Source organism: Micropterus salmoides, unplaced genomic scaffold (genome assembly GCF_014851395.1).
Source record: "Micropterus salmoides isolate LMB-PRFRI ecotype aquatic unplaced genomic scaffold, ASM1485139v1 Ms_hic_scaffold_8, whole genome shotgun sequence".
NCBI lineage: Eukaryota > Metazoa > Chordata > Actinopteri > Centrarchiformes > Centrarchidae > Micropterus > Micropterus salmoides.
In genome coordinates, this window is record NW_024044570.1 from 10,848,861 (window position 1) to 10,864,925 (window position 16,065).

General features: G+C 40.8%; 1 protein-coding gene across 5 annotated transcripts in view; it reads left to right on the top strand.

Moving 5' to 3' along the window:
• Positions 1-16,065, top strand: part of peak1 (pseudopodium-enriched atypical kinase 1) — a 111,812-nt gene that overhangs the window by 82,399 nt on the left and 13,348 nt on the right. For all 5 annotated transcript variants that reach the window (XM_038705176.1, XM_038705179.1, XM_038705177.1 and 2 more), the window contains 2 exons: positions 950-4,466; positions 14,734-14,981. In XM_038705176.1, the coding sequence (XP_038561104.1) occupies positions 1,081-4,466; positions 14,734-14,981 (3,634 nt within the window). In that variant the 5' untranslated portion in view covers positions 950-1,080. The remainder of the gene's footprint in view (positions 1-949; positions 4,467-14,733; positions 14,982-16,065) is intronic.

The following is a 16,065-nucleotide window of genomic DNA, read 5'->3' on the forward strand; positions in this document are numbered from 1 at the left end:
CTACTATGCACCTTCAGTTTTAAATTAAAGAATGACTATTTGCCATCTTTCGTGCCATATGCATTTACATACATATATCCTCCACTTTTAAGGGACCAAATTGTATTGGACAAACTAAACTAAAATAAAAAGTTATCATATTTGGTTGCAATTTATTTGCAGTCAATACCTGAAGTCAGACTTTTTTAGATGCTTGAATGTTCATTGGTATTGCTGACTGCACGCCTTGCTGCAGACTTCTTCAATTTGTTTTGTTTTTTTCTTTCAATCTGGTTTTCAGCAAGTGAAAAGTTAGGTGACTAACAGTTAAGGACAATCACTGTATGGCCTTGCCTGTATGCTTAGGATCATTGTCTTGCTGAATTGTCCACCACACAGCTCAAGCTCTTTTGATTTCCGTTTTTTATGTAAGATCTAGTTCATAAGATTTTGGACATTGAGGTTTTGATTTAATGACAATATCAGAACCTTTATCTCACTTAAGCCTGGCTGAAACAGCCAACAACAACTCAGTAGAGCAATACAAGAATAAGCTCCCTTAATCCGCTTCACTTCTGTCCCTCTGCTTTTCGAGTTACATGTCCATTTTAGGGTTAGGGGGAGATAGATGACTGCCCCATTTAATAGATTGGCTGCTAAGTAGGGAAAGATTGCCACCTAATGGAGACAATGTAGTACTGCCTTCCTAATTAATTCTCTCCTACACTGCTTTTTCTGTTTCCCTCTTCTGCTCCAATGTATAATTTTTACTTCAGTTCAGCTCTGTGTGTGAAAAGTGTAATTGTAATTGGATCTAATTTTCTTTGTTTGGGTCAGTATTTTGGTCCTACATGGACAACTTTGTAATTAACAAAGTTTCCAGTTACTCTATGCAGATTGTTTAGGTGACGTATAAATTCACATTAAAAATTGTTTCATTTATACCTTTCTCTCCTGTTCTCTTTTTCAGGTCCAGTATCCCCCCCACTTGAGGCTTGAATAGTATTCATCATTGTTGTACTACAGTTTCTGTAGCTCGTAGCTTCATGGAGGGTTTTCCTGTCCACTGACCCAATAGGCTGCATTACTGGACCGGCAGCCATGTCTGCCTGCAGCACTTTCACCGAGCACGTGTGGAAACCAGGCGAGTGCAAGAACTGCTTTAAACCTAAGAGTCTGCACTGTTTGGTTCAGAGCGGTGGAGGGAAGCCTCCATCAGAGCAGAGGCCTCCAACAACTCAGCAACAGAATCCACCCCCTGCTGGGGCCAGAGCCAACCCTAACCTGACAAACAACTCCCAAAGGGCTGGCAGTGGTTCTGCCCGCTCAGGACACTTCCGTCCACCAGTGGCTAAGAAGCCAACCATTGCTGTTAAGCCCACTATGATGCTGCCCTGCTCCTCTACAGGACTGGATTCAGATGGCAACCTGCAACAACCACCAAATGTGCTAGAACATGGCAAAACATCAGCCTTCACGGTCTGGAATCGCAATGGACTGAACCGGAAGAGGCCTGGTGGGCCCAGCAACAACAACGAAGGAGAGGATGGCAGTGAGGAGATTGAGGGTTATGGACAACTTAGCCCAAGGACCCCTAGTGGAAATAACAACAACAGTGGACTGACAGATGTCCTAAAGGAAATTGCTGGGTTATGTCCTGGCTCTAGCCCGACTCCTCTTTCCGGTTCCAAGGACTTGTTTTGGGGACGAATCAGTAGTTCATACCGACAGTCCTTGGAAAGAGGCCTTCCAGCCTCAAGCTGTCTAGCCATGGGAAGCAGCAGTAGTGGTGCTGGCACTGCTCAAAAACGGGTATCTCTTAATGATAGCACCGAGATCATCAGCACAGAGGGTGGCCGATTTTGCTACCCAGAATTTTCTAGTGAAGGTGAAGATGAAGAAGAGGAGGATGATGATGAGGAAGAGGCTGAAAGGGATGATGATGAACATGAGAGCTGGGATGAAAGTGATGAAGAGTTACTAGCTATGGAGATCCGTATGCGAGGCCAACCACGATTTGCCAATTTTCGTGCTGCCACATTGTCTCCAGTGCATTTTACTGCAGGGAAAAAGTGGAATACTGTGCCACTTCGCAACCGGTCACTGCAGCGCATTTGTGCAGTGGACTATGATGATAGCTACGATGAGATCTTGAATGGATACCCCTCCATGGACTCCAATGGAGCTCTTCTTCCATATGGACCCTATAACATGCAAGGCAGTGGTTTCCTATCAAATTCTGAGTCTAACACATCTCCAGAATCATCGTCATCACTGCCAGAGGACTCTCGAACAACTTCCAGCAGTGGGAGCAGTGCCCCCTCTGCTCTTCGAAATGGCTTGCATTCTCCCACATCTTCAAAGGCACCTATACCCTGCACTCCTCCCCCCAAAAAGGAGCCAGTCCACAGAGCACTGAGCCCACTTAAGGTGACTGAAACACACAAGGCTGTCCTGGCCATTAGATTAGAAGATCAGGATGGCAGAGAAGGCATGCCAATGCCCCAGGCCCTTCCAGGTCAACCAGTCACTATTAGTTTTAGTCCCACAGAGGAGCAAGCTAGACCATACCGTGTAGTTAATTTGGAAAAATCATTGATCTGTAAACCTTACACTGTAGTGGATGTGTCAGCATCCATGGCCAACAAAGATGAACCGATTCCAGACTCTACACCAAAACCTAAAAACCTGTCAATACCTTCCAGCCCTACATTGTTCTGTAGCACTCCTTTAGGTCAGCCCCTGTCTCCAACCTCCCCTGTTTCTCCATCTTCTCCTGTGATGCCGACACCACCCACATCTGTAGCTCTGTCAGGTACTTCCCGAAAGAAATCAGGGAGCATACGTTACCAAGAAGTGTGGACATCAAGCACAAGTCCTCGCCAAAAGATACCTAAAGTTGATCTAGGGGTTGGGAGTAATCCTGGCCCCTCCATCCCTACTCAACACTGCAGTCACAAGTCAGCTCCTACTTCTCCCATTGCTGGGCTTTCATCCTCAAGAACTGTACCTGTGAAATCCCCCAATTTATCAGAGATTAAGTTCAACAGTTTCAATAATGCAGGCATGCCCCCTTTTCCCATTATTATTCGAGATGAGCCAGCCTATGCTCGCAGCTCCAAGAATGCTGTTAAGGTACCTATTGTCATCAATCCAAGTGCATATGACAACCTAGCTGTGTACAAGAGCTTCTTGGGACTCAGTGGGGAACAGCCACAGCCAAAAAGGGTAGGAAGTAGGGTAGCCAGCCATACTTATGAAGAGATTGGATCCTCTGAGAGTGTCCAGTCCTGCTCAACAGAGAAAACTATCTCTGGTAGAGGCACATCAGAGAGAGCCTCTTTTGAAGAGACAAAAGTTCCACCTGAAGCAGTGTCAAAAGTACCACATTTACAACCTAGAACCACTACAGACTCTAGCACTGTAACAAGCACTATAATGACCTCCATGGTTGGGGCCTCTCCCACTACATCAACAAATTCCCCTGCCAATCTTGCCATTTCTGCAAACCTGCCTAAAACCAGCCCTACTGCGAATTCTGTTCTGTCACACATTTGCAAGACAAGTGGAGATGCTATTTGCAATAGAGATGATGATACAGACTTAACTATGACCTCTGGAACATTGGCAAGCCATAGGGAGGAGGCCAGTGCTGTGCTTTTACAGATAGTGGCGTCCATTCAGCCTCCAAATTGTCCACCAGAGTCACCCTCAGCACAAGCCAGAACTCCCACTTCTGAGGAGCTGTATGCTCTTCCACCTGATGCCATGAAAGAGACACTCACCCGACCCAAATCTCTCTTTTCCACAACTGATGGCTGTCTTTCCAAGCCCAAGAAGGAAACGCCCACGAAGATTTTGTCTAAATCCCAGAGTGCCTCTGCTGCTGTCCCACTCTCCAGCCCCCGGTCAGAGCCCAGTGCCCCATTCCCCCCTCCTAGATCTACGTCTTCCCCTTACCACGCTTCTAATATCCTCCAGAGACATTTTGGCAACTGGACCAAGAGCTCCGCTTCCAGTTCTCCCGTACGACCCAGTGAAGGTGAAGCAAGTCCAGGTGGAGAAGGGCGACGTATTTCAACAGAAAGCTCCAAACCCAAACGCTGGATCTCCTTTAAGAGCTTTTTTCGTAGGCGGAAAGACGAGGATGAGCAGAGAGAGAGGGTGGAGAGAGAGAAGGAGAAAGGCAAGCTGGTTGGGCTTGATGGAACAGTAATTCACATACTTCCACCACCACCAGTCCAACAACATCACTGGTTCACCGAAGCCAAACCAGAGGATCCCACCCAGAAGCCAACCATCATCTTTACTTACAAACCAGACGGTGGCAGCACTCCTGGTGACGGAGAAGGAGAACTGCGAGTAGAGGAGTGCACAGAAACTGCATTACTGACACCTGATGAGAGCAAGGAACCCAGACATTTGAGCCCAGGGCGAACACCACCCTCACAAACCACTGCATGTGATGTCATCAGCAAGGACGTCAGGTATTTGGTCACGATTTTTCCCAGGTTTTATTCACTCTTCTAACACAACTATATTAAAAGATGCCCAGTGAACAGAGTAAAGCTTGCAACAGTAGCACTTTATAGTAAGGATTCTGTTTAAAACTGGGGTTTAACCAATTGGTTAGGTATAAATTGAATGTGGCTTTAAATTTTTTCATCACAATACTGAGATATGTCTCTGTGTAATTAGGATTCAAAAATCCATCTTGTCATTTGCTAGGTAAGCACTGTGCATGTCTATTGCTATTTAAGTCTTGTTGAAATTATAACCTTCGATGAGAAGTTGTTACACCAGAAAAAAATATAACATGGGACAATGGTACTTTTAGCTGCTGTAAAGTGAATATTGGCTTTTACACAAATACGTGTAGGATGGTTTAAATCAATATTAATTATATATAGTTATTGTCTTTACGGTTTGTAGTGTAGTTGTTAGTAATCCAGCAAAGTTTGGACAAGTTTTCACCTCTTGCTCATCTAATGAATATTTCACATGCAAGCCCATATTACCATTACCCACAAACATTCCCTTCAGAGCTTTCATGCCACCCAGCATAAAATTAAGATGCTCAACCTTTACCAGCTGCTCCTTCAAAGTGCCAAGGGTGCTTCTCCCCCTATCATACAAATCCCTCATCACAGATTCTAGTTTGATCTTTATTTGGCATGTCTTCTCGCGTACTTGCCCAACCAACTGCATGGGCTACACGTCCTATGTGGTCTCTTCCCTAATATCATCTATTACCTGAACAGCAGGCTCTGTGCTCAGCGGTTCTTCCTTTAGGAAGGGACCTCAGTGTGTTACAAGCCAGCAAACTGCAGTCTGATTCAACCTCTACTCTATTAATCACTGCTTCAGATGGCATATATTCCCTTTAGCTTCTCAAGTTGCATCAAAGCCTCACTCTCTCACTCACTCATTCACTCACTCACTCACTCACTCACTCACTCACTCACTATCCTTGTACCTAGTTTAGTGAACTACACTTTGTTAATGAAATTATGAATAATAATATTTGGATATATTATATCATAAGCACTCGTTCGGGGTTACCATGATCAAAGTGAAACTTTATTAGCTAACTAAAGTGAGTACAAAGTGAGGGTAAATACAGGAATATCAAAGAAATAAACAACAAAACAGAAAACAGCCAGAATGTAATCAACGGGATATAGAGCAGAAGTAGGCCTAGGCTAATAGGTTCAATGTGAATTCAGTTTGCTATTGTGGAAAACATGATTCTAAAGAATAAGGGAACAAATGGACGCCAGTGACAACTAAGTTAAATTGAGGCTATAGGTGTTCATGGTTAAAGGACACCAGCTCCACCACAGAATGCAGAGGTTATTTTTCCTTACTGTTTGTTGTTTCCCCCACCATCCGGTGTCGAAGGCTCACAATCAGTGGCTCGGTTGCGTTCACGGCCCCTCAGAGGCTTGGCACGCTGCGCGGCCTCTCGAGCTGGTCTTTTGTCAACAGGGATGCCCCAGAGTCCTTCATCCGGTTGGTGGTTGTGGGAGCAGTGTGCTAATTCAAACTGAGATAAGGGTTTGAAAGAAACTTGATGGTTTACTGAGTCAAACTTTGTGTAAATTAAACGGTCTGATAACTTTGAACAAACAAAATCAAATAAAACACATACATTAATCGCGAGCCATCAGGAATATAGGCTAGTTAACACTGCTGAGATTAAACAAATAGCCTGGGGAAGTTTTTGTCCCAGTGAAGCTCCAACAAGAATAGTTGGGTCAAATCTCCCGCTAAGACAAAAGAATTGGGAATTTGAAATCACAGAGTTTCTCCGGGCCGGACCTTCTTGAACAGGATGCTGGGTTGCGAGGAGAGGCTTCTGGAGAGAAGGGTGGAAGAGCAAGAGTGAGAGAACAAAGGGGCGCGAGGTCTTTATCTGTCCTCTGTTTCAGACATGTGACATCAGTTTGGGGTAGAGTTTCACGGTGGGAGTCACCTTTTGTGTCTCGAGGTTTTAACTTTAATATAAAGTAATGTCTTAAAGTCTATTTGCGCATGTTTTATTAACATGTCTTTCCATAATACAACCACTTTTCTTAAATACCATAAACAGTTACACAGTTCTTAGTTTTAAGCATTTGATAAAAGGAAAGGAAAAGCCATTGTGTTAATCGTCGTAACGATTAGAATTGTTACAGTTAAAACAACATTTTATAGTGATCATAGCAGATGAACAGAACAGTTTAACTAAATACTTCCAGGATAATATTGATTGTTACCTGTTCTTACTAGTTAATATATAAGGAGGTATCTGAAACATGGGAGGTACAGTTTGGAACAATGGCATATTATACCTCTTTTTTCCTTTTGAGTCACTGGTTTCATGAAAGGAGACTGAAAATAACTGATTTCAGTTACATGTTCTTAATAAGAAAATATAAGAAGGTGTTTGAACTTGTCATCAGTTAAACACACGAGACAGTAGTAGACAATTGAGCACTAGGAAAAAAGTAAAAGCACTTTTGAACATAGTTTCTAAACATGATAATAAACTACTCAGAATTGAAGAGGTCCACTACCTAACTTAACAAAGATTATTTAACTCAAACAGCGTAATACAACACGGCTTTATAGTGAGGGGAATATTCTTAGTTCAAAATGAATATGAGGCTGTATCTTTCCTCTGGCGTCTGGCGATCTTATCAGTGCGAATAAAAGAGGAGGCAGCCCTTGTTGTGCGTTTGTTTGTGCAATATGTTAGAGTCTATGTTTATGGCTTTTTGGCCATTTAGAGGTCCTGACAGCCCCTAGATTTGGGAGGGGTTACGTCTCTGGACAAGGTTAAATTGTCATTTTAACAATCCAGGAGAGTCATTAATCTTAACTTGAGATGGTGGCTTTTATGGTTGAAACTTCCCAACCACAGTGGAAATATGTTTGATGTAGCAAACCTTTCACCCCCTCCTTTTTTGGGTGTTTTAGGCATGGAGTCAGCCCGTATGCTTGACGGGTGATACTCAACCCCCCTTCTCTTGGGGGAGACAAAGGGGAGAGGCTATGTTCTTTCTTTTGGCATGGTCACTACACTGGCACAATTAGTTTTTTATAATTAGTCAAACAATAAAACAATAATTATCGCAACATAATTTTTTTCAATAACAATATAACAAATGTTCAATAAATATTCAATAAATGTTTGATTTGATTCACTTGAATCATACCTGTATTAGGACTTAATTTATTTAATAAAATGTTTATTTTGTTGAGGAAAAAGGACTGGAAAAAAAGCTTAAAACCATCAGGTTTCTTCAACTTTCACTCAGGAGAAAAATCTGCCTTTGAACTTGAAAGAAATAACGATGAAAGACATGAAACTTTTTATCGTGATAATATTTTTGGCCATATCGTCCAGCCCTAATTAGTCATATTCTATTATACTAAGTTGCATCAAATGCAACATTCTACAAACGCATGTGGCCCCCGGCCAATTAATTGAGCTCAGGACACTCTACAGTATTTCCTTAATGCCTCTTCCTGGGGTGTCATGTAATGAGTGAAAAAGGAACATTCCCATTTAATGAGCATGATTATACATGGAACTTTTGTTCCTCTTCCATGCCTTTGTTCCACATTTTTCCATATTTTTCCTCTCCCCTTGAGCCCAAAGCAATGTGAATTCTTGAATATTTCTCTCCTCCATCCTGTCAAGAGCTTGGCCCCATTCTGTCTCTTTTCTAGCTTCCCTGCCTTTTCTCTCCTCCTAAAGCGTCAACGCTAGTCATCTTTTCTTTCTTCCAGAAGTGCCTGTCTCTTCTCTCACTATATAACAAGTGGTGCAAGAAGTATGCACTAGTTTTTACTATTAATATGGAGGTCTGGGTTATGCCATGCTAAAATTGAGTATATGATCTTGTACCATATATTGGGGAGTACCCAATATATTACCCAAAGTTTGATACCAAAATCTGTCAGTCAGATGCAGTTAGTCGTTCACTCACTTCACACAGAGGATGATGAATTACTCACATGAAGAGCACTGAATTAGTTTTTTTGTGTACATCTTCTGAACTTAGCTGATAATGCTGAGTAATGTAACTAGATGGCTTTTCAATTCTGGCCAATACCAAGTTTAGCGTGTAGAACTAATGTCAACAATGAAGATGAATCGATGCAGTATTTCTCATACTAAATGTTTCCCCTGCTTATATTGAGCAATGAACATCAGGGACCATCCATTTCAACATTAAAACACTAAACAGCTGTTTGCAACAAGCAGCGTTTATTTACTTATTTGATTCCAAAAAGAATTCAGGTTTTATTATAATACCTGAATCATTAATTAAGCAGTTATTACAGTTAGTTTTTACAGTATTGTACGAGACATATCCCCAAACTGTCTAGCCACAAACATGTAAGCCTATGTGTATTTAATACTTCACACTTTCAAGCATCTCACCTTTGGTCTAGTCTTATTTTCGTCACACCATGTAAACATTCTTTTGTTACCCTGCTGTTTACAGCATTCACTGCAAACTTGTCAATGAGTAACTAAGTTATTCACTTTGTGTGTTGGCAGTAGGTGACAGTACAGTATTACTCCACAATCTATTTGACTTATCTCCAGTATTGGCGCATGGTGTTTAGTTGACCCAAACCAAAAAAAAAAAAGCTAAACATCTCACTTGGTGCCTAAGCTTCCTTTGGTGGTGTGGAAGATGTCTATAGAAAGACAGAGGAATGTAAGTAAATGCCTCACACTGCTTCAGTTACAGAAGCTCAAGGTATAGGAAGTGTACTGAAATAGCTAATACGATTGTTGTTAACTAATTGTTATTTTGATTTTAAACAGACCAGTAAGTCAGTGATTAAATGTTCTGAACCGATCACACAGGTCGTTCTACAGACCTTTTGTTTTGATTGGCAGATGAGGGGTTAACCCTACAGGTTTATTGGCAGTGGGCGTGTTTTTTAGCGCTGGAAAACGCACATTACCTTAGACAGGTAAGAACATTCAAAGAGGAAGACAAGGAATGAATATCTGCAGGAAATACTTTTGGATTCTTCGCAACTGGCCAGCCTGCAGTCACTGCTCTAGCTAGAATGTGAGTTCAGCTTTGCCTTGTATTCAAAGTTTCCAGATGGGAAGCTGTGTGAGCCAGTACAGTGGGTAAGAACTGAAACAGTTTTCTTTCATTCAATTCTGTAAACACCTGTGACTACCGAAGCCATTTGAAGTCGTATTGACTTAGTAGGGAGGATTGGTTTTTGAGATAATATGAGATTGTTCATTGCTCGCAGCAGAGGTCTGAAAAACACTAAGCACTGGGGCAGCTTCATGCTGTCTGAGCAAGTCAGGTCCTGACTTTGAAACGTGTAGCAGCCATAAAGGTATTTCATGTGTCAAGGGCCTCTCAAGGTGTGTATCCACACTAGAGGTTTTGTTCAGACAGGATTATGTGCTCAAAATCTGGGTAGTTGAAGCTGAAGCTGACTGTAACCCATTAACACTTTAGTTTTCTGTAGGATTAATGTTAGTTGTGCCCTTGTGTAAGAAACAGTGCAGGATGTCCAGTTAGTCAAAACCAGAACCATGAAATGACGTATATTCACATAAACACAACCAGGAAGAATAAAAGAGGAAACTGAGTAAACGTATAAGTCAGGCCACCAGCAATTTTTTTTTTTATGCTTAACTTTCTTCAATCTATAATAACACACTGTACCATATGCTGTTGCATTTGTAGCTATACTTAGTCTTTATGCCTCCATCTTCCATTTTATATTGTGCCCCAGGGTAGAGACAGACACACGAGCAGCTTGGTGTTTTCTCAGTGTTCACTTTTCTATCACATCATGGTCAAAATATTGCAATAATACTTCTGTTTCTTCACAAAGAACATCACTGCTTTTATATTAAATCCTTTTTAAAATGCCAGTGTAACAGTAATTTCACAAAATGACTAAGGGCTACAAGATAATGTTTTTAAAGTTTGCTCTGCTTAAACATGAAACTCAAAAAATCCTCTGGAGATCAAAAAAATCTGTATATATAAACATCAGTAACAGATTGAAAAACATTTACTTAGAAAAAGATGGAACCTTTTCTGTTCACACACGATACATAACTTCTCTACCAAAAAAGGATGAGATTGTTTTACCGTTTGTACTGTTCAGAAACAAATAGGTGCAAATTTTAAATTGCTGCATCACACATTTTTAACGCCACACACGGGTACCTAAAATTGTTATTCAGACAAATGTACATTAAAAATGTTTAGAACTATAATCAAGGCAGGGTTTTACACTCTGAATAACTTACTGTTGCTGATTTTACTAGTGCACTACATGGTGTGAAAAAGTGTGCTAGAGGCCCCAAGCATTCAGTTGGACAAAGACCTCTATGAGCTGTGTCATCTCTTGAGCTGTACTCTTTCACATAAATCATTAGTCATATTAGTAACATGTGTAATCACAATTACAGTAAAAGGAAATGACACATCTGATACAAGATAATACAAACATTGCTGTCAACCTGCCCCACCCACAAAAACGCCTATGGCTATGAAACCAGCTCTGTGAACATTTGCCTTTTTTTTGCTTTTTTTTACGTAAACAATATGCCACCACAACAAAATCTGACATCGATGACATATGGCAGAGCCAGCCGCTTGCTGAAGAGCTAGCTAGCAGGGATTTTCTGTATAACAATGGGGGTAAAAATCTACAGCAGTTTAGAATGTCACCCAACCTGGTTGGTCACAACTCAGGTGGCCTGAGACTGTAATGTCTCACACAGGTCACATTGAAAGACCACAGCTGAACTGTTATCAGATCAGAGGGCAGTAACCAGTAACTGCTTTGAGTATCTTATTTACTGGGATCAGAGGAGCAGACTGATCCCAGATGGCTCCTGATGAAACACCAGCTGTTTTCAACGTAGAGCAGCGAGGAAGTGTTATCCAGGTGACTGTGAAAAAAAATCAGGTTGTGATGTTGTATTTAACTTTAATTAAAAGGAAAGGCTTTGTTGAACAAAATACTCCATTTTAGCTCCTTTTTTTTGTTGCGTGCAGGTAGTCGCTCTCTGACACACACTCTCTGCTTCAACCAGTTGTCATATAAGAGTTTCCATTCTGCATAACATATTCTCAATGTTACTTTTTGTTTCTATATTGCATAAATTGTCATTTTACTTAGATTTGTTAGATTTGGGTATTCTCATTCTCTGTGAGCTTGACTCAGTGCTGTCAGTTACTAAGCAGCTCTTTAGAAACCAATGTTTGAATTTGTATCTGTAACAAAGTCACTTATGGATTTACAGTATATCAGTTAGTTGTAAAGATTGGACATTGCAGTCTGTGTTCATATGTGTGGTGGACATTGATACATTTTCAGTCTATCATAAAGATGGCCCCTTATTAAGGGTCATCTTAAAGGTGCCCTTTGGAGTTTTCTTGTAAACAAACAAAAGTTATGTTTACTTTTAGTTTTACTCACCAAATATATTGTTTGTGTCTTTGAGGTCAAACAAATATGCTGAATGCGTTTCCCTCCCTACAAAACATTTGCTGTTGTTTTTTAAAGTATTTTAAAACCTGCATTGTTTAAGTCCATGTTTACTTGCTAGTAGTCTTATTCTTTTCGGTCTTTGCTGGTGAATTACTGCGCATTCAGGGCTCCAGGCTATCTTTTGTTAATAGGAGCACTGTAACTCCTAACTGAAAGGGGTGCACACCTTAAATCGACCTGCAACGCAAATTCCAGGAAAATGGGAATTTTTCCCATCTTAACCGTATTACTGATAAATGCTTTGGATATTTAATACAGAAACTACACTGTACTGTTTTATTTTAATTGAATGGTGCTTTACCAAATGAACATACTGGAAGTGCCAGTTCATTGCCATTTCATTTGTGGATCTGTCTTGTCATACTTCATGTTTTAAGCTGCTGTTGTGCTTCATTAAGGTGTTGTGTTTAAACTGTGCGGTGCAAGTTGCCTCAGCAAACTTGGTTTTCCCAGCATGTAGTGGACCACATCTAGTCCAGTATACAGCTCATGGTGTTGGTATTTTTGCTAAATCTAAGCCATGTAAACTATCTCATCCCGGGCTGGACTGGCCCAATGATTCAGGTCAAGATTTTGACTCCTTCCCAGTCCACCCTGTTTATGCAAATCACCAGACTGCAAACTTTATAGAATAGCCCTATTTGTTGATGTAACTGGTACCAAGCTAGGTATTGATTTGGCCACTATGTTCATCTGGAAAGAAAGTTATCCACATTTCAAAATACAAGTATTTGGGACTGCCCATTAAAGGAGCCTTACTGAACAGAGTTTTCAAGGTGTGCTATGGTAGTGGGTGCACCCTCAAGAACTCCAGAGAAATAGCCTACAACAATCATAGCACATACAAATGTACAAGGCTAGACACAAATTAAGCCTACATTTTTAAAAAACAAAATGAGATATACTATCTCTATGAGTGTATACTCAAATGTTCAAATGATTATTTTTACATTTAAGCCTTAATCATATCAAAAGTATCCAAAAGACACACAAGTTGACTGAACTTGAAGCTACAACAATGAAAGTAAGAAATGTTAGGTCTATAATGCAAAAGTCCTAAAAGCACTCCTATAGCCTACAAAACAAAACAATTGATTACCATGTTCACTCAGAAAGCAAACAGCATAAAAATAAACACATCCATCCTTCAATAATTTATACTAGATGTCTGTCTGACCCTGCAGATCCAAGAGTATGCAGGCGAGCGTTGTGGTGGTGTGAATGGTGTGAAACCATTGGTAGAAATGTATATTCCCATCACCAATGTGCAAGTGTTCGTGCATGAGACCAAAAGGATGCACACCATAAAAAACTGCTCCATAGCAATACTAGTGCTACCACTACATGGGTACCTTTAAAATCAAACTGATTTCTGACCATGTCAGAAAATATTTTTTTTGCAATGCAATAATATGGTGATGCACACATGCCCCATGGGCAATTGTGGTTCTGTCACCTCCAAAAGGTGACACGTATGTGGCAGATCGCCTCTATAACTTCTCTGGCAGAAACAACAGTATACGACAAGTCTCTTCATAGCACCCCCGGGGCTTTCACACTGTGATTGGAATCATTGTGCAATCTCCACTCTCCAATGATGAAACACCATGACTAACTGTAAGATATGACCAAGATTTTTAGTGTCCACAACTGAGCTGGGCCACTGTAAGTAGGCTACATTATGAAGTATTTGGCATCCTGTTGTAATGGGGAACATTATATAGCCTATTAATCTGCTGTAAGTCAGTCTGAAGAGCAACATTAGAACAGAGACATAAAACGCAACAAATCATAAAGAGGACAGGCATCGTGGTTCATAATGCCACAATCCATAATGCGCACATAAATTTCTTAGTGACAGTTTGCATGGATGTCACTGCACTTAATATGTCAGGCAGCAGACAAGGACTTTACAATTTAGTTTTTTCTTAACTCTGTCTAGTTCATGGGTCATTAGCTTCGGGACAGCCAGAATTCCTCAATACATTCATACAGCGTTGTTAAGTATCTTACTATAAAAAAAAAACAAAAAACAGCTAATCATCACATTTAAGTCTGTCACCTTATCACCTCGCCTTTTAATAAATCTGTTGTGGCAGATTTAGATGAAATTCATAAAACACCTCAAATCTTTACCACCTGCTGTCACAGAATGATCTTCAAAACATATTATCACACACCATTGTGACCCACTTTGCCTTTTTTTCCCACCTTCCCTTAGGCAATGCATGTGTAGTTGCATATGAAACACATCAGGCTTCAAAAGCCCCCCACTTAGAGCTGTGGTGGCTCCAATTCATCACTCGCTGAGAAGAAGAAAGAAGTGAGCTGATTAAATGATGCAGAAAGTGATTTAAGAGATAAAAATTGACCAGATAAAAACATTGTTGAATGTGGTTTGCTCATATCCTGTGATGTTGGATACAGTTTTAAGTCATAGACAAAATGAAAGATGTTAGATTGAAGCCTTTATCAATATCAGCTCATTTATCATCTATAAACACTCCTCAAAAGAGCTCGCTATTATCTCCCTGTTCTGTTCTGACTTGTTTTGCAGATAGTTTCATGGAGAATTAAGCCTTTAACATAATAATAAACAGTTGGAAACATATTATCATGGATTCTAACCAAAGGGAGACTGTTAATGGAGTAAGTATTCCACATTTTCATTGCTAAACAAGCCATGCCCCTCTTTCTCATCTGCAGCCAGGTACCAGCCAGTGCCAGCAATGCCAGGGATCGGGAGCTGCCCGGTGCCGCCTCCCTGCCTGCCAAAGTGAATCTGGGGCTGGTGCTTGGGGAGGGTGAGGAGGGCCATGCCAACCAGGTTGCCACACCGGCATCAGCCAGCGAGGGCAGCACCAGCCTCGGAGAGCCAGAGGAGGACGGGAATCACTCCCATCACTCCCACTCTACCGCCTCCAGCCAATGCAGTGCCACATACAGCAACTTGGGTAAGAATAATACATGCAAGGTGATTTGTTTGTTTCTTAAACTTGTATCTGTATATGAGTGCTGTAGATGACTGACATAAAGCTTGAAACCTATACTTAAAACAATACCTAACTGTGCCGTGTAGGTAAGTGTTGTTACCTCAATGTCTGCAAGCTTTTATTGTCTAATTGAGCATATTCCTTCTGCCAGTCGTCTCACCACGAAATGACAGTACTCTAGAACTGCCACTTTTATCCACAAACTGATTTTCACCTGGATTTTATGTTTCAATGCTTGAACAAGGGTCTCTTGAAGAGAAAGATGGGGAGAAAATGCAAATAAGCTGCTGATTGTGCACCACAATTGCTCAGAGCAATAAAAAAAAAAGCTATACATGGTCAAACTTCACAATGCGTGGGCTGCAATTGGTGTCTGATTTGCATCTGTTTTTTTGTATTATTGTAAAACACAGATTATATTTTTAAGAGAAAAAAGCATCATATGTCACTGTGTAAAGGTTCTGGTTAGCATTGCTGAACGGGTATCTGGAGTCAGTAGACGGATATTGCCAGAAATCTGTCAATGTCTGCACTTCACTTCACTCCTGAATGGCTGATTTTACTTTCTTTCAGCGTCAGTACACCTCCACATGTGACAAGTCATAATTTATTCCGTGATAAAACAGCTGGAGCTCAACATTTTTGACACATCTTGTTACCCACAGCCTACACCTTGGAATCTAGAATAACTTGAAATATGTTATTTAAAATGGATATCTTTGTCCCGATGTTAGTTGTTCTTTTCTTTTCTTTCTGTCCTTTTGGGTTTGGACTAATTCTCATCGGAGTCATTTGTTTTAGCATATTTATTTGACATGCAGAGACGTACAGAGAGTAGATCACTCACTCACATAAATCAACAGATTACCCTCCTGTTTTCATCTAAATCCTATTCTTTGTATTGTTCTCTGTGTCTTTACCTTGGTCTCTTTCTTTTTTTGGTGTGTCTGAAAACCATATTTTATATGAATGATGAGATTGGAGTAGGGCTACACTAATAAGGACATTATAAGAACATGTACCATGTGAATGGCTGCAGTACTGC